General features: G+C 42.8%; 2 protein-coding genes across 2 annotated transcripts; one reads left to right on the top strand and one right to left on the bottom strand.

Annotated features, from left to right (window-relative positions):
- The first annotated feature begins 167 nt into the window (after positions 1 to 167).
- Positions 168 to 9,336, top strand: rnf150b (ring finger protein 150b). The gene is made up of 6 exons (XM_079184821.1): positions 168 to 1,571; positions 3,071 to 3,321; positions 3,874 to 4,028; positions 4,512 to 4,608; positions 4,766 to 5,030; positions 5,283 to 9,336. The coding sequence occupies exons 1-6, from the start codon at positions 1,121 to 1,123 to the stop codon at positions 5,399 to 5,401; spliced, it is 1,338 nt and encodes a 445-aa protein (XP_079040947.1). The 5' UTR covers positions 168 to 1,120; the 3' UTR covers positions 5,402 to 9,336.
- Positions 9,337 to 11,526: 2,190 nt separating this feature from the next.
- Positions 11,527 to 16,684, bottom strand: LOC306714523 (protein phosphatase methylesterase 1-like; the record flags this gene model as incomplete). The annotated part of the gene is made up of 13 exons (XM_079184566.1): positions 11,527 to 11,558; positions 11,700 to 11,767; positions 12,217 to 12,281; positions 12,942 to 12,986; positions 13,113 to 13,230; positions 13,933 to 14,007; positions 14,197 to 14,263; positions 14,710 to 14,775; positions 15,250 to 15,340; positions 15,414 to 15,568; positions 15,689 to 15,740; positions 16,337 to 16,394; positions 16,484 to 16,684. The coding sequence occupies 13 exons, from the start codon at positions 16,682 to 16,684 to the stop codon at positions 11,537 to 11,539; spliced, it is 1,083 nt and encodes a 360-aa protein (XP_079040692.1). The 3' UTR covers positions 11,527 to 11,536.
- Between the last annotated feature and the right edge of the window lie 1,672 nt (positions 16,685 to 18,356).

Genomic DNA, 18,356 nt, shown 5'->3' with positions numbered 1-18,356 from the left:
GCAATTATTTTCTTAAATGGTGAGTCGTAGAAGCATAACTTCAGCAATACAAGCTCTTCACGAGAAATAAATCCGCTTTTATTTTTAAATCAGACAACCAGAAGTCTCGTATCACATTAGCGCTAGCTTAGCACTGGTCCGCTCAGGCCCAGTCATAACAATGCAGCTTAGCTGGCCTGCTGCGTTGAGCTGCATTTAGATAAATAACCGTTAACTTTATAGTTCAGTACGTTCACCGCTTGATGTTTTACTTCGGTAACGTGCAGTCGCGTCGTTTTAACCGTTGGATTTTGTCCGAAGCTGCTCTTTCTCCCGTGAGTGTTTTGTTGTTGTTGTGTTCTCGGCGACGGTTGATAATGGAGACGGCTAACGGACGTGTGAAGCTAGGTAGCGGCTGAAAACACGGAAATATATATTTATAACAGAAGGGAGAGGGTGGTAAAGGAGTGGGCGTCGAAGTTAAAGATGTTGGAGTAGACGTCTGTGTGCACGCTACCGACCGACGGTTGGTCCGCTGTCCACCGACGGTTGGGTCCTCTCTCCACCGACTGTTGGTCCACCGACGGTTGGTCCGCTGTCCACCGACTGTTGGTCCGCTCTCCACCGACTGTTGGTCCACCGATTGTTGGTCCACCGACGGTTGGTCCGCTCTCCACAGACGGTTGGTTCACCGACGGTTGGTGCGCTCTCCACCGACTGTTGGTCCGCCGACGGTTGGTTTTTCTCTCCACCGCCTGTTGGTCCGCTCTCCACCGACTGTTGGTCCACCGACGGTTGGTCCGCTCTCCACCGACTGTTGGTCCACCGACGGTTGGTTCCTCTCTCCACCGACGGTTGGTCCGCTCTCCACCGACTGTTGGTCCACCGACGGTTAGTCCGCTCTCAACCGACTGTTGGTCCGCCGACGGTTGGTCCTCTCTCCACCGACGGTTGGTTCCTCTCTACACCGACAGTTGGTTCTTCTCCACCGACAGTTGGTCTGCTCTCCACCGACGGTTGCTTCCACTCTCCACCTGGTCTGGTTCCGCTCTCCACCGGCGGTTGGTTCCTCTCCCCTCCGGCGGTTGGTTCCTCTCCCCTCCGGCGGTTGGTTCCTCTCTCCTCCGGCGGTTGTATCACCATGGCACCGGGCTCTCTGGTGGCGGCCTGCCGCAGCCTGGCCCTCTCCACGTGGCTGCTGTCCTTCTGCTTCGTCCACCTGCTGTGCCTGGACTTCACCGTGGCCGAGCGGGAGGAGTGGTACACCGCCTTCGTGAACATCACCTACGTGGACCCGGCCACGTCGGAGCTCCGCACCGAGAAGACGGAGTGCGGCCGCTACGGCGAGCACTCTCCGAAGCGCGACGCCAAGGACCTGGTGGTGGTGCTGCCCAGCGACCGGCAGGCCTGCGACCCCAACGCCCGGTTCGCGGTGCCGACGCAGGCCGGAGCCTGGGTGGCGCTGGTTGCCCCGGGCAACTGCACCTACAAGGATAAGATCCGCCACGCAGCGGCACACAACGCCTCGGCGGTGGTCATCTTCAACGTGGGGGCCGCCAATGTGAACGACACCCTCACGATGCCTCATCCAGGTACAGTGACGCTCTCTCATGTGATACAAGTCTGGTTTTACAAGACCCAGACTCAGAACAAGACAAAGACCCAGACCAAGAACAAGACTCAGACCCAGTCTCAGACCCAGACCAAGAACAAGACTCAGACCCAGTCTCAGACCCAGACCCAGACAAAGAAGAAGACGAGACAGAGACTAAGAACAAGACTTAAAACAAAACACCTTAAAAAACAAATGTATGGTAGATTTGTATTCAGAGCCCAGATGTTCAGAAACATCAATCCAGAACCCAAAGATATTAATTTACTTTCATAAAAGGAAAATCTTTAAAACTGACTGAAACTGTTTAAATGTCAGAAAGGCGACGTCGCTCGACCAACAGCTTAGAACCCAAAGATATTAAGTTGAGTTTATTAATATAAAAACAACAGATAAATCATTTAAATAGTTGCCACTTCATTTTCTTTATTAGTCAACTACTGAGCTCCACACAGAGCAGAGATCTGTTTGAGGACTCGTTAACGTTACGGGTTTGACGTCGGTGTGGAGAGCAGTACTGATGAGGGACAGAGTCATTGATCCCAGGGGACTATTTTTAGACACAGACTGATTGATTTGGTTGCTTTGTGTGTTTGTTGAGGTTGGTTTGAGTTCAGCGTCGGCCTCGGGGGCTGAACACACAAAGACACAAAGACACAAAGACACATCCAGTACATCAAGTTCTGAACCAGCACGTCACAGATACTCACAATACTTGCATCAATGTGTTTTATGTCAGTATGAGTATTTAGAGTCATCGAGGACTGTGACGCCAAACATGTGTCAAAAACATTATTTTATGATGGAAAATCAAAACGTTAAATCAAAGAGTCATGTTCTCAAATTTAGGGTTGTTTCTCCAAAAAAGAGACCAAAACAAACTTCCTCTTCCTCCTCTTCCTCAGAAACTGTTCCTTCCTCAGTTTTAGGAGCTGGTTTTTCTCCAGAAATAAACCCTCAGATTCCTTAGTAATGGTTTGACCCGTTCACACCTGACCGCCGTCACCGGCTAATCCCTGGTTACTACGTGATAGAAATGCTGCAGTCTCTTATATAATCCTGGTGTTTGTACTTCATACCATAGATGGATGTACACTCAGAAGCATGTCAGGGTTTACTGGTTATTTTTAGATCAGCCGTCTCTTGTGGGCGGAAGAGGAGCTGGTTGTGTTTATGATCGGGGGGGAGGGGGGGGGGGGGTGTTACTGAATGAATGAATGAATGAAGTGACTAATGAGATATATGTGTGTATGTATGTATGGATATACATTCAAGGATCATTTATTGTCATTATGCAACACAGGGATGCACGATGAAATGAATTTGTAACACAACAAACACTTGACAAGAAAAGACTCATTTATCATGTATTTAATTCATGCATATACATGTTATAATCAAATATCTGTTTGCTGAATCTATATTAAAACGTAGAGTATTTGTTGACTTACAGTGTGTTTCCCCCCCGTCTCTCCTCAGGTACAGGTGAGGTGGTCGCCATCATGATCCCGGAGCTAAAGGGCCGTGAGGTGGCGACCCTTCTGGAGCACAACGTGACGGTCCACATGACCATCACCATCGGGACCAGGAACCTGCAGAAGTACGTGAGCAGGACGTCGGTGGTGTTCGTCTCCATCTCCTTCATCGTGCTCATGATCATCTCTCTGGCCTGGCTCGTCTTCTACTACATCCAGAGGTTCAGATACGCCAACGCTCGGGACCGCAACCAGGTAAACAACAACACCACCTAATAATAATAATAATAATAATAATATGATACGCCAACGCTCGGGACCGCAACCAGGTAAACAACAACACCACCTAATAATAATAATAATAATAATATGATACGCCAACACTCGTAGCAATGTGGGGTTAAATACGGGGTTACCAGTGGAAGCATGGAGTTTCTGTGTGCTTACCTGTGTGTAGTTCATACTACTAAATGTTCCCAAACCACCTGATTAGAAACAGCTGCTTCAAAAAACTTAACAAACTTAACAAACTGTGTGTTGAAATATATTTGTAAACAAAAAAGATTTAGTAATCTGGAGAAAACTGAAGAAAATAAACTCAAACAGGAAACTTTAATCTGAAGTTAAATCTCACAACAGTCACAAAGTTTGAGGAAGAAGTTTAACTACTGCTTCTTAATCTGAGACTAATATACATCATCTCTCTCTCTCTCTCTCTCTCTCTCTCTCTCTCTCTCTCTCTCTCTCTCTCTCTCTCGCTCTCTCGCTCTCTCGCTCTCTCTCTCTCTCTCCCCCTCTCCCCCACAGCGTCGTCTTGGTGATGCAGCTAAGAAGGCCATCAGTAAGCTTCAGGTTCGTACCATCAGGAAAGGCGACCAGGAGACGGAGGCCGACTTCGACAACTGTGCCGTCTGCATCGAGGGCTACAAACCCAACGACGTGGTCCGCATCCTGCCCTGCAGGTAAGACCACCGGGACGGGAACTTCACCAGGACTTAAAGCAGGGTTCATACAAAGCTGTTTGAACATGATTTAAAGGATAAGTCCCGTTGATCCCTGAAGGCTTTCAGAACCAGCAGGAATGTGAATTCACTGTTGCAACACTTTTTCAAGAGAAGGTTTGGATAGATTGGAGCAGGAGAGTCTGTCTGCCTTAGCTATCGTATTATATTGAGTTTCCTCTTAGAGAGAGGCTCTGAGGTCCCTCTGGGAAACAGTTATGCTTTTATTGTGAAAGGTAAGACCAGGAGGAGTGGATCTGGTCTGCGCTTCCTTTGTCAAGGTTGAAACGTTTCAGGGTTTAGACGACAATAACTTGTTGTTGTGTTTCTGACTTTGTGTAATTCACAAAAGGAAAGCTGCTGTAAACACGTGTTGTTTCCATGTTTCCCTGTGTGACAGCAGATGAACAGCAGAGATAACTGTGTTCTTCTTGTTGTCTGCAGACACTTGTTCCATAAGAGCTGTGTGGATCCGTGGCTGCTGGACCACCGCACGTGTCCCATGTGTAAGATGAACATCCTCAAAGCCCTCGGCATCGCTGTGAGTCCACCGGCTGCATTTAGTTTTGAACTAAACAGAATGTTTAACATCGACATGTTTATTCAGCAGAACTGTGTTTCTCAAACGTCTTAAAAGTAGTAAAGTGAAACTAATGGTGTGTTGTTAAAATGTCTCTGACCCCCTCCCCCCCCTCCAGCTGAACGCAGACTGCCTGGACGACCTGCCGCTGGACTACGACCTGGCCCTGGGCGGCGTGGGGGGGGTGGGAGCGGGCGGTGTCGGGGCCCTGGCCCTGGAGGCCGTGGTGTCCGGGGCCTCCAGCGACGGCACGCTGAGCGAGGGCGACGGAGCCTCCGTGGTGCTGGACCCCGGGGTGAGGAGGGTGGGGCTCCCTCAGGACTACCAGGACCCAGACACCCTGAGAGACAGTCCACTGACAGCCACCACAGACACACACACAGGTAACACACACACACACACACACACTCTCTGACCGGCTGCTGTAAGTGTTATACTGACACCCAGTGGTGATTCTGAGGCATGTAATTAACAATTACAAAAATTGGCAAACAAATTAATCGATACATTCAACATTTCTCCAAGTGTTACCAATGTTGAAATGGAGGCTCCACTTGTTATAGTCTGGTTTGGGATGAGACTTTCACCTCATCCTCTGTTCCTTCCTTCCTTCCTTCCTTCCTTCCCTCCTCCAGGTGAACTACAGCCGATGGCGAGCAGCGCCTCGGTGGCGTCCTTGGTCATCACCGTTGAAACGGGTCTCTCAGACGAGGAGGGGTCCGTGGACCAGTGTCAGCTGGGGGACAAGTCCTGAGAGGACCAGACCAGAACCAGAACAGAACCCACCCACCTGAACCGGGTCAACACAGACTCAAATCAGGTTCTTTTTTTACTGACTTGAGTGAACCTGAAGCTCCAGAGAACGACCCGACTGAAACCAGATCCAGGACCTGGTTCTGGTTTTAACTGTTTGTTTTTTGTTTGGACCTGTGTGATTCAGAACTTAGCTGAACCAAACCAACTTGTCTGGACCCCAGGTGTGGACGCGAGACGAGCCAAAAGCAGGGTCTAGACTCTGATGGGTTTGCACATAGTGGACTTACTTTAAGGTGTGTGTTGGTTTTGATCTGGACTCAAGGGTTTGGCTTCATTTGTAGTCTCCTGGGCTCTTGGCGAGGTTAGAACCAGGACCTAACACCGGTGTGATCCAGTGTGGTGACCCTGGTCTGTAACTTAGTCCACCTGTCTGGTTCCAGAAACAGACTCTCCCATCGGTCACTGACCCACAGTGACAGAAACCTGAACTCCAAACATCGTGGACATTCTGATGGTCTGATGGGATTCAAACCGAGTCTCCAGAAGAACATTTAACTCTGGAGACCACGAGGATCATCTCAAACGGCTGCCAAAGCAGGATTATAAATGAGGAGGATCTGTGAGGAATCTAGATTTCCCTGCGTGTTACTTCCTGTTCTTCAGTAACGAGCGCTCTTGGACTTTTTGTGGAATATTCTGTTGGAGGCAAAACAACTAGAACGAGACCTGATGGTGACTCACTTCCTGTCCTGGTCTGGATTCTCTGGAGGTTTTGTCCTCCGGTTGAAGTGACCTGCCAACATGCCGGTGCTGTTTCTGGACGTGTGCGATGACCGACTTTTCATTTCTGGAAAGGAACGCTTTTATTTTTATTTTATTTTGAAAGGACACGCCAGCTGCTCTGCTTCGGTTTGTGTCTTCTTCTTCTAGTGTTCTGCTTAAACCGGTGTTTCACAGCTCCAGTGTGACTGCAGTAATAAATACTACACACAGTGTTTTACTCTTTCTCCTTTATCTTTACAGTACAGTAGTACTCGCAGTATTTGGTTTGGATGCTTTCTGTCTTCGGTCGTGGTTCCAAAATAGTGACGCTAAGAAATGTTTGCATTGATTTTATAAGGTATGAGAACGGTTGATGAAATGTGTTTTAATACCGAAAAGTAATTATCATTCTGAGAAAATGGTAACGAGTGAAATGCCTCCACGATGGAGAGTTTCCAGCTGCACCGCCATTTAGAGGTTTTTATTTATGTAACTTTCCTTCATGCTCACGCTGTACAAAACAATCGGTTGCGACACCGAGCTCCCACAAGAGGTAGTGACGATGTCCAATAAAGTGAATTCAATTATGATTATGTCCTCAACGATGTTAGAGAGGCAGCGTTACTTAGAAAGTAGAAGCGGCTCTGTTCTGCAACAAACGTTTACTATCACAGAAGTTCTAGTGAAGACTACAGTCTGAGCCCCAACATGTAAAATACTACTTCATTAGTAATAAAACGAGCTCGGTACAGTTTTTAACGGATTGTTTGACACCAGCTGTGTTTGGAAATCGGACTATGGAACTGCGAGACAGCTAAACTCAATTTGGGACGAACCAGAAATTCATCCGAATGTCTGACAGCCAGGTTGACGGATCGTGCTTCGTAGCGCGTCATAAATCGTAATGGGGCGCCTTAATTCATCGTAATCGGGCGTCGGAATTGGGCGATCTAGCAGAAATTGTGTGCGTTTCTACGACGCGTTGCTGATCAGTTTGGTTGTAATCCCTTCGCGGCTGCCTGAAGGTAAAAGGACGGACAGACTTTCTTCATCAGTCTTCCACGGTGTCCGTCTGTCCTGAGTCGTAACGTCTGCTAATCGTTAAAATGCGACGTAGGAACCTCGTCTTTAGTGTCGTTTTGTTTTCCCGTCCGTCTGCCTGACCACCACGGCCTCATGCTGCCTTTTTTAAAAACACCTTTAACCCCGACAATCAAGGATCGACTCTCTGACTCTCGTCCATCATCTTCTCTCCGATCTCTACCAAACCTAAGATGTGTTGTTCAAACCCGCCTCCACAATAAGAGTCAGCCGCCGTTACCATTCCCAGAGTTTTAAAGTTGAAACGCCACCACAACAAGCTGTGAAAGCCGACAGATCGACGGTACCCAGAGTGGTGGACTTCATCCTTCCCTGCTTTAGTGAGCGTGGTTCACTCTGGATGCCGAGCATGTAAATATTAAATGTATATTCCACGTGTTCTCCGTGTGGCATCGCTGTCCGTCTGCCAAACGGGTGTTCAGACGCCAAGAGAGATACAGATTGTCGTCTATTTTGATACCAGAGGAGACGTTTTTATTTTTGTAACGAAGACGCCCAGCAGCAAAGACTTGAGGAGTCTCAGCGTGATTGAGTATCCGGGCAGATTTAAGTGTTGATTATTTGTGTAATTGTACATAAAAACACTACGTGAAGCACCTCGATGGACTGATTCTAAACTATTGTAAGTTTAAATGTTCGAGAATGTGCTCAGAAGTCAGCAAATTTAAGAAAAGGAAAAACCATCACACGACATAATGGGATCTGTAGTTCAACCATTCAACTGTATTTATGAATAATAATAACCTGGAGATGTAATCAAGTCTTTCGTGATGTTTCGTAGAATTCAAATGGAACCAAATGAGCCAGGACGACTTTTTAAATTTCTTTTTCCTACTTTGCAGTCTGTCGGTTACCAAGTACACAACAAACTAGTTAATAAAGAAACACTGGTTAAATGGTGGAGAACCAATCAGCTGTACTATATACAGATGATGACGTGTTCATGTTGTCTTGGCCATTTAACAATAATTAAAGTCACTTCCTTTGTGCTGTAAGCTTTACTTTAACCGAGAATGTTTCTTTTTCTTATGTTTTCTTTATGTGACTGAATCTGCTGCCACCGTAGTGAAACTGAATTTGATTGGATCCATTTATCTTGTTCTTCTAGAAGAGACTGAGGCTGCTGTGGCATGTCGGTCCCCCCCATGGTTATTCTTTTCAAAGTAAAACAAAGTTAATACTTTGATATCTGTCTCTATTCTCGTGTTAAATGAAGGGGATCTTCATGTCACTGCCAGTAATGACGTCTGATTGGTTTATCCTGTTCCCGCCTCTCCTTGCAGCCCATTGGCTGTTTTCTCCGGATGCCGTGTTTTGATTGGTTGCTCGGCCTCTGTTTTTGTTGTTGTTGATGCACTTTAATTCTGTTTCTCTGGAAGGTTCTGGAAAAGTCTCCTTTCTAATAACTGCTTTATTTTAATTTTTAATTTACGTCTCTCCTTTGAACATTTTGTTCGTTCACTACTTTTAAACTCTTATTTTCACTCGTCTTCCCTCTAGATTTCTGTGTTTTAGAGAAGTGGGGGATTGTTTCGTGGGATCGTTATGAGACATTTTGTAAATTTGAGTGAGAAAAAAGGATCTGGAAAATGTTTCCTGGTTAAACTGCTAATGTGTTTGTGGACCAACTGCCATATATTTTGCCATGAATTGTAATTTGTGTCGTATCCTGATTCATGTAATCCCATCTGGGATTATACATTTTAATCTTCTAAATTGTTAAGAACATAACCTGAATATTATTTTTCATTTTTTTGAATTGACACACAACCTGCTTTGAGGTGGATTTGAATCCATTTCAACAATTCTAAACGTGTTCAGAAAAAAAGAACGAGACAAAAAAGTTTCAGATCCCTCCAGAGAGACGGTGAAAGTCGAGGCGATCCAATGCGTCTACGTGTGTTTCTACGATATTACTTGTTTTACTGAGCGTCTGTTTGTGTGGTTGTCCTGTTGCACGCAAACGCAAAAATACCGACGTACACACGTGTAAATACGAAGCGGCCATGTTTGTTTCTGTGTTTCAGTTGTTGCACGTGTTCTGATTCAGGACAGAATTTAAATAAAACTTTCAATTCAAGTTTTGTTTTTTTTCCAGTCTGGTGTCTTGTTTGTCATCTTTAAAACATTTTTTTTTTTTTTAACAGGGATGGGATTTTATTCTTTTTTTTTTTTCCATTAATGAAAATGTTATTACAGCTGAACAGTTTGAATTCTACATTCTAGTCTATACTTTATAAACCTCTGGGTTTTGTGTGTATTTTGTTGGTGAAAACATTTATTTACAACAAAAAAAGACAAGGATTGAATCCATGTTTCAAGCATCCAGCATTCATAAAATCCAATCACGACGAAGTAACAATACTTTAGAATGAAGGAAGACAAAACAAGTACCGGTAGTGTGGGCACCAATTTATTGGTTGTAGATGGAGTCAAATGTTTATGTATTTTAACTAGCCTATAAACCCATTTTCTACACAAAAGTGTCATTGTCTTATAATCATGTATTATTACAAAAGTAATTACCAGGACACTCCTGTACAGGATATCAACATGACTTAATTTTCTGAGGGTGGTTGACGGTAGTTTATCATTTTTTATTCTCGACCACAGAACAAACATCACTTCATGGTGCAACGTGGTGAAGAAAATACCATTAATGATAAATTGAGGACATAAAACAGTTTTTATTGAACAAACATTCGATTCTATAACGGGTTTATCAAGAACATTTTAGCACAGAGAAATAGTATTTTTTTTATTGTTTCTATAATTAGTAACAAACCTCTAACTGAAGGAAGCAGTGAACAAACAGAACATCACGTTAGCATGTTACTACAGTTCGCTTTGCTAACGGTAACGTTAGCATGGTTCCCTCCGTGTTAACGGCCACACAGTGAAAACATCTTAATTAATGTGTCTTCATCATTCTCCTGAAAGCCATTGTAAACCAAATGACATGCTCTTTCTTTTTCCTATCTTTTAGAGAGTACATTTTATTTCACTGTTGTCTATGAGAATATCTTGTTCCTTAACGTTAGCCGAGTTTCTGTTCGCCGTCACTGCCTTTGTGCGGAAAATAAGTTGAACCGCTAACAAGCTCTGTAATATCACACGTAAGTATTTTAGTCTAATGCCATTAAACCTCTTAATAAAAACTAATTTCATTGTGTCATTGCTTATATTAATCTTCAGATAGCTAGCTAGCTAGCACTTGCTATTAGCTTAAGCATTAGTTAATTGCTAGCTTCTAAATGTAGCGCAGCCAGAATGTTTAGCTTAAAACTCGGGTAGCAAATGGCTCTTTTTTTAAACTAGCAAAAACGTTTGTCTTGGATGAGAGCAGTAATACAAATATTTGGTGTATTCGGTAAAATATGTAATGGTAAAACAGGAATCGGACGGTAAAATTAGCCACCAGTTGAATTTGAAAAGATCTCGAGCCTCATGACGTTTGTAAAGGTTGTGGCTTCACCAGAATACTTGTATTTACTGATAAAAGTATTACATCTTAAACGCAGCTAAATTAAGTTTTAATGGTGGTACTAAAACTTCAGCGGAGTATGGTTTACTATTTTACTAGTAGCTAGCTATATTTTAATAAATACCAAAGAACTGTTATGTATGGAAGCTAATTTACGTTAGCTAGAAAAATTGTGGGATGTTGACTAAGTGGGTCAAAACGTTTTTTAATCTACTGTCATTTTGACTTGTTTGACTACTTATGTTTTGTCATTTATAGTATTTAATGTATAGCTTTTTAAAACTATCTTTTCCGGGGGTAGGTTTTTGGGCTCCCAACATATAATCTGTAGCTCAATTTGGGATTTGTTCGATGCAGAAACAGGAAGTAAAATCAAATATACTTTGGGGTTGTTGTCATGACGTCTTGTGGCACTTTCCATTTTCTTGGAGCTACTATTTATTTTTGCCGGTCTGAGAAAAAACCCTGAGAAAGAGAGAAAATGTTTAAAGAGTTAAAACCTGCAGTATTTGATCACAACAAGCATTCTAATACTTTAAATATTGCTATTTAAACTTGTAGTTGGTCAGAAAGTTAATATTTATTTTGCTAATCCCTAAAACAAAATGTCTCTGCATTGAGTACTTTCACATTTTCCTGATGATACTGTTGTACTTACTTATTTTCAATGTACTTTTACTTATAATGGAGTATTTCTTCTGTGTGGTACATTAATGCTTCAGTACTAAAGCTGTTCTGAATTTTTAGCAGGTGTAGATGTTTAAAATAACATTTTACCTGCAGACTTCATTGTGCGAAAGAGTTGGAGCTGGAAAAAAGGGAATGAAGAACAGTTTCAGGTATACTTTTATTGTAAAAATAAAAATAATTGGTGCTTTCTGGGTGCAATAATTAAAGATATCTGTTCCAGGTCAAAAGTTAGCTTTTGTCAGTTATCTGAACTTTTTACCTCCTGGTTTCTCTTCTGGCTTCAGCAAACTTGTGTCTCAACAGGAAGGAGGCCACAGCGTCAGCAACCTAAACAAACAGACGATTTAATCATACGGTTCGGCAGCATCATAACAGATAAGTATCCTTGTGCTTGTATTATCTTTGCTTAAGTATAAAAGAAAGGAAAAATCTAACTATTCCCGAAGTAATTTTTAAATCCATGGCTGTGACCTATCTCAGATCTCCTAATTAATCTTAATTTAACAAATCCTAACTATAACTGTGAATTAGATTCTTCAATTGTTCTCATCCTGTCATGTCAGAAGGCTTCTCGAGATGGAGTAAATTAATTAAAGTAAAAAATGTTACAAAAATGTTGTAAAAAGTACAACATTTCCCTCTGAATTGTAGTAAATTAGAATTATAAAGAAGCATGAAATGTAAATACTCATGTACAAATACCTCAGAATTGTGTTCAAGTACAGTACCGGAGTACTTCGTCACATTTTTCCACTGAAACTGAACAGTTTTCTTACTTTTTCTGGTCTGTTTTCTTGCACTGCGTGTCCACAGGGGGGCAACACCTGCATCATGAATTTACCTGGAGACAAACAGCGAGACAGGTAAACACAAACACACACACACACACACACACTGTGAACAGTCTGTCTCACACACATCTCTCTGATGCTGTTTTATCTCACACACACACACACACTCCTGGGCTGTCACTTCCAGCGTGGTTGTTGACTGACAGAAGCAGCTGTCTCTGGAGAGGATCTGCCGCCTCAAGGTGTGTGTGTGTGTGTGTGTGTGTGTGTGTGTGTCCTTAGAGACGTCTCTGCAGCAGTGAAGACACCCTTCACCAGTTTGTGTAGAAACACAGCATGAAAAGAATGTCAAGTATTCCAAATACCACAGTGTTTCTCCACACGTGGCATTTTGTCTCTACAAGACTACATTTCCCATCAGCCCCACTAACTTCTACTTCGTTCTGCCTCCTCTTTGTTTAGGTTTATTTTCTGTTTGCCAGACAGTTTTTGTTTTGTACTGATGGACAGTAGAGGAAGAAGTATTCAGATCCTTTACTTCAGTAAATGTACTAATACCACATTGTGAAAGTACTCCACTACAAGTACAACTTCTGTATTCAAAACTGTACTTAAGTATCATGTTAAAATGTGGGATAAATTAGTTGAGCAATGCCATTTCTTTGCTTAACAACGTATCTAGAACAGAAACTGAGGGGTCACCGTCTCACCTTGCATCTGGCCGATGGTCAGATCTCTATCCAGCCGGCCGATTGCTGGAAACAGAAGCAGCTTACTGCTAGTTATTAATACATCAAAATACATTTCAGCGGTCATATTTTACGCCAGCTAATATACACAAAGGTAGTACTTTTTGCCTTAAAAAGTACTGAAATACCCACCAGCCAATAGCAGGAGTTTGGGCAGGTTGCAAGCCAGGAAGAGGTTGGAGGTTCCTCTGAACCAGCCGTCCCAATACTTCTCTGACTTGGACAGATCTATACGCCACATGTACACACTCTTACACACAGATACACAGTGTGGTTGATTAATAATCATAACAATACAGCAGATAAGAAGAAAACATCAAGACATTGACGTGCATTTGAGAACTTGAATTTGATTAAATCCATTTATTCCATCCGCCTGTTTTAGGGTTGAGTGGTTCAAAGTTGCCGGTTAAATGTAAGTCAATGGAAACACATGAAGTATTATACGTGTTGATGTGCAAGTGTGTTTCGGTTCATGAGAACACTTTAATAGTTGCGGTCAGGTTTAGAAGTTTGGGGATTAATGGAAGTCAACGGAAGTACTGTTTGAAATTATTTTGTTAGTGTGTGTTATATGGAAACGTTCGGAGCTGTTTGAATGAATGCAAGTCAGTGGTTGCCAATTTAAATGGCATGTTTGTTAAGGCATTTGTGTGTTTACAATTTGAATGGTGCAGTTGAATGTGAGTCAATGGCAAGGCCTAAAGTTTCACAACTCATACATTATCCTGCTTTGGTCATGATTATAATACATCCTTTAAAGCACAAAACACACCATAACACACAGATTGGTTTTATTTTGCAGAGTTTTGCACTATGGTGACTGTTTGTTTTAACCGGGTTTTTACAGCCATGATAGTACAAAGTAGTCTTCATATGTTATACATGGTATTTTTATGCTTCATAGTGTCTTTACTTCACCATCAGTGTCTCTGAGCGGTTGTTTTCCTACCTGGCCTTCGCTTACGCTCACCTCTGTGGCGGCATTTTCTTTGTCGCAACTCTGATCGCAGGACTCTTCGTCACGCTTGACGACCACGTCGGTCACCGTATCGGTCACCGGGCCGGTCACCACGTCGGTCACCGGGCCGGTCACCGTATCGGTCACCGGGCCGGTCAGCGGGCCGGTCACTGGGTCGGTCACCACGTCGGTCACCGGGTCGGTCACCAGGCCGGTCACCAGGCCGGTCACCTCGTCGGTCACCGGGTCGGTCACCTCGTCAGTCACCACGTCAGTCACCGGGCCGGCCTTCTCCAGCGCGCCGGCCTCCTCCACCTCACATCTTACCAAACAGGAAGTGACAGAAGAGAGAGGTCATTATCAAAATGTCATTATTATGTCTAGTTCTGTCAGTTTACATCTAAGATAGAGAACCTAATGTGTAACACAACATACCGTGAACCCTCAAAATAAAAGCCCTCTCGAGTGTTTAAGTGGACAGAATCCCATCATTTCCAAACTTGGCTTTTATTTGGAAACATTTGCAGGATGGTGTAGAACAAATGACCAGAACAACAATGATTCGAAAATAGCATGATTGTTTAGAATTTATCAAATTAAAGTGATGGAAATGTACATTATGCTCATTTTTATAATAAAACAGGCACCCGGTCCATATTTTGGACTTTAACTTTTAATTTTAAAATCGACTTTAAATTGGAAAAACATTAAAGGCATAAGCCAATCAATACAGTTCCACCTCTAACTGGCCAATCAGAGCCAACCTACCGTTTGATCTGACCAACCATCGAGACTCGTGCAGATTCCAGGTTCGTGATTTGCCCGCTCTTGATGCTGCAAGGAAGAAGAAAGAGTTGTTAGTGTTTCACTTAGCTAGAAGTTGTAAATGCGTCCATCTCTCCAAGAAGCATACGAACTCTTTACTCCTCCAAAGTTCGACTATTTCTAGCAGTCTGAGCCGACAACCAAGATGGCGACGGCAAACCAATGGGTGGCGTCACAACGACTACGTCCACCTCTTATATACAGTCTGTTATCATGACGCAATAAAACTTTTGTTTCACTTGTAATTCAATTAGGTGTTTGGGTTAGTTCACGGAGAGCGGTTAGCTAAGTAGCTGTTATTGCTAACTGTTCATTATCACACCTAATATGCTAAGTTATTCTTCTTCTGGTGTTTTTGGCAGCTACCAAACAGCATCAGGAGAATTACGGATTGCAATCAGCTTGGTGACCTGGCAAACGGAGACGCATACATGTGGGTGAGTTTCTGTATTTCTTTGGGTATATTTGGTCTTAATTGCTCACCTCCACTCTATAGCGTCATCCATAGACTTGAAGGATTTGGGTCTTTCCTTCTGGAAGTTCTGTATGCTGTGTAGAGCCTCCGTCGCACTGCCTACAACAGGAAAAGAGAACCCGGTGACGGAAGATATTTGTGAACATAACAAATAAAAAAAGCGAACTCATACCTTCTACGACGTCGATCGCCACCAAGCCCACAGTGGTCGGTAGCAGCGTGTTGCTGACTGTATGCACTGCGATCGCCCCGCCAACGCCGTGTCCAATCAGGACGATGGGGGGAGGAGTCTCACCGTAGCAGGCTCGGATCACATTGGCCACATCACTGAGTAAGGGGGTGGAGCAAACGGTGGTAGTAGTAGCAGATGGTAACGGTTCTGGTCCCTCTTGGTTAATTTAAGGTAAAAGGATTAGTGGTGTTGTGTTTGTGTGTCGGTGCTGTTACCTGGACATGGTATGAGTTGAGAAGTCGTCTGACTGGCGGACCAAGGTGTCACCTTAGTAGAGATTTTTGTTTTTTAATCCTCATTATGATGCAATTTAGACTGCTTTACTCTAAAACTCGACACTGAATCACTGAAACCGATCGATAATATCAATAATGTTATGTTAAAGCAAGGGAGACCATCCGTAGCGATGAAGTGGCAGAGAAGCTTAAATAAATCGCTGATTTTAAAAATTATTTAAAGACAAATATTGAATTAGTAGATTTAATTTGTAGTGCTAACTGTGGCGGTTCTAGACCATTTCAAATGGGGGCCAGGCTGGTGCCAAATGCGATTTTAGGCACCAAATATTTTTATAGGTTTGGTTCTCCAAAAGACTAGCGATACACATATAACAATACAACACGAGAATATCGTGATTTTGAAATTGTAATGAATTATTACTATTTCCCTACTTTGGGCATAAATGTAAGAAAAACAAGTTAGAGCCACCATTGGATGCAACGTCCACATAATCCAAATAATCCAAAATCATAACGAGTGATACCAGCACAATCTCGACAAACAACTTATTTGCTTGTACGTTGAATCTGTAATTTATATCTTGTTAACTGAAGAACCAAACGTATTTATTTATGTTGCCTCACCGTGACCCCGGAGGTCCATGGCAAGAATCCTGCACGTCACTCTGCTGGTGATCGCCGCCTGCAACGCGGAGAAACACCAAAACACTCATATATTCAGGATGTAGCCGCCATCGATGGATCGACCAGCTGACTTTACTAGATACTCACGGTGAAGACGGCCCACGACAGAGACGAGTGTCCTCCTCCGTGCAGCAGAACCAGCAGCGGTCCGTCATGTCCGGCTCTATAGATCCTGTAGACGTCCATGTTGTCGGCCGGCCCCACGCTCACATCCTGCATCTGATCAAAATACTCCCGCCACGACACCGGAGAGTAGTCCAGTGTACCGCCATCCTCGCTGTTCGACATGTAGACACAGTACACACAAAATGTATACTTTTGACAAGAATATACTGGTATACCAGGAGACGATGCAGACATTTCTCTATGTTGAAGATCTTCTAAAGAACCAGTTTATTGGAGCGCTTGTCAGCTAACTGGCAAAAATAAATATTCTGGTAAAAATATCAAATAAGAATATGACGCTGACACTTTTTCTTAGCATGATTGTGGCTTTCATGATGTTGGAAGACAAGCTGGCTCTTTAGCTTAGCTAGCTAAATGCTACTTTGGGTAGTCCGAACGAGCATTGTCAGCTAGGCTAACTAGCTAACCCTGAACTGTGAGTGGCTATTCTTTATTTTCAGTTCGTAGCAGAGCATGATGCTAGCAGAGCAGTTTTCTCTCCTTCCTATTGTTTGTAATAAACATTAATCTAGCATGTCTTAGCTCGCTTTTTCAGTATTGAGTGTTTCACAATAAAAGCATCTGAGAACAAGCTGTAACTAATCACAGTTTAAACCTGAGATTAACTCAATATGTACAGTTAAAAAATGAAACGCATTCAACCTCCACTTCAAGTATGAATCATTTCAAACTATTTCACATGTAAATAAATCCTCTGGCTGTCTGAATTATACTGTTTTTATCTGTTAAAATAGGAATAATTGAGGGATTGAAGAAGAACAAATGTAATTTTTTAATGGTATGTTGCTCATAGTAATTAACCTGAATGGTGTTAATCATTTCTAAACTAAAACTGCGTTTACAATTATATTTAAGCTTTATTCTACTTAACTTATAAATTGAGTCTTTTCCACTTGCGAGTGCAGTTACTCAGAATCAATTCCCATTATAAAATGTTTTAATTGAGTTTCTTAGAAGTGACTTACTGCTCGGTATTGAAGCTCTCCTCCATGCTGCGTCTCAGCAGAATAACCGTCTGGTTATCTTTTCAACGTGGTGTGTATGTATGTGTGTGTGTGTGTGTGTGTGTGTGTGTGTGTGTGTGTGTGTGTGTGTGTGTGTGTGAGGTAATTAAACAGGTTTTTCCTTTAAAAAGTGGCTTCCTGTCCGCCGTGTCGCACGTCCATCGACCGAACAAGAAAAGTGACTGATGGTGTGAGAACAAGCAAACAACTTTAAGACAAATACAGAGTCAGCTGTTGTTGACAGGTCACTGTCGCAGCGTCCTATTGGCTGAGACCGCTGAAGTGTGTGAGACAGACAAGTATTCAAACGTGTGTCAAACCTATTGAGGCTTCAGTTACTCAGCGACCGCACATTTTATATTATAAACCTAAAGCTCTCTTGATAATTATATACAGAAAATACAGTGTCTATAGTTTATTAACAATTTATCCAAAATTCAGATGTGTGTTATTGGTTGTAGATGCTAAATGGTTTTGTAAATAAAAGACAAAACTTTCTTCTGAACTTCAGATCTTTTTCTCAGGTTTTTACACAAAACAGAAAAGCTACTCGTGTTTATTTCATTTAATAATTGCAGTTTTTGTGCTTTTAATGAGCTAATTTAAGCTGTTGTAAATAGTCTCTTTAACAGCCGCCCACACAAACAGCCCTCAGGTGGCCGTGGCAGACAGCTTTAGTATCCAGGTAACCAGCAGCGTGCTGTTGTACAACTCAGTACGTTACATTAATAAAATCACACATTTGATTTAAAATAATAATCGTCATATTT

This window comes from Pholis gunnellus, assembly GCF_910591455.1.
Source record: "Pholis gunnellus genome assembly, chromosome: 23".
NCBI lineage: Eukaryota > Metazoa > Chordata > Actinopteri > Perciformes > Pholidae > Pholis > Pholis gunnellus.
The sequence above is the reverse complement of the archived record's forward strand: the minus strand, read 5'-3'. Positions and strand labels throughout refer to the sequence as shown.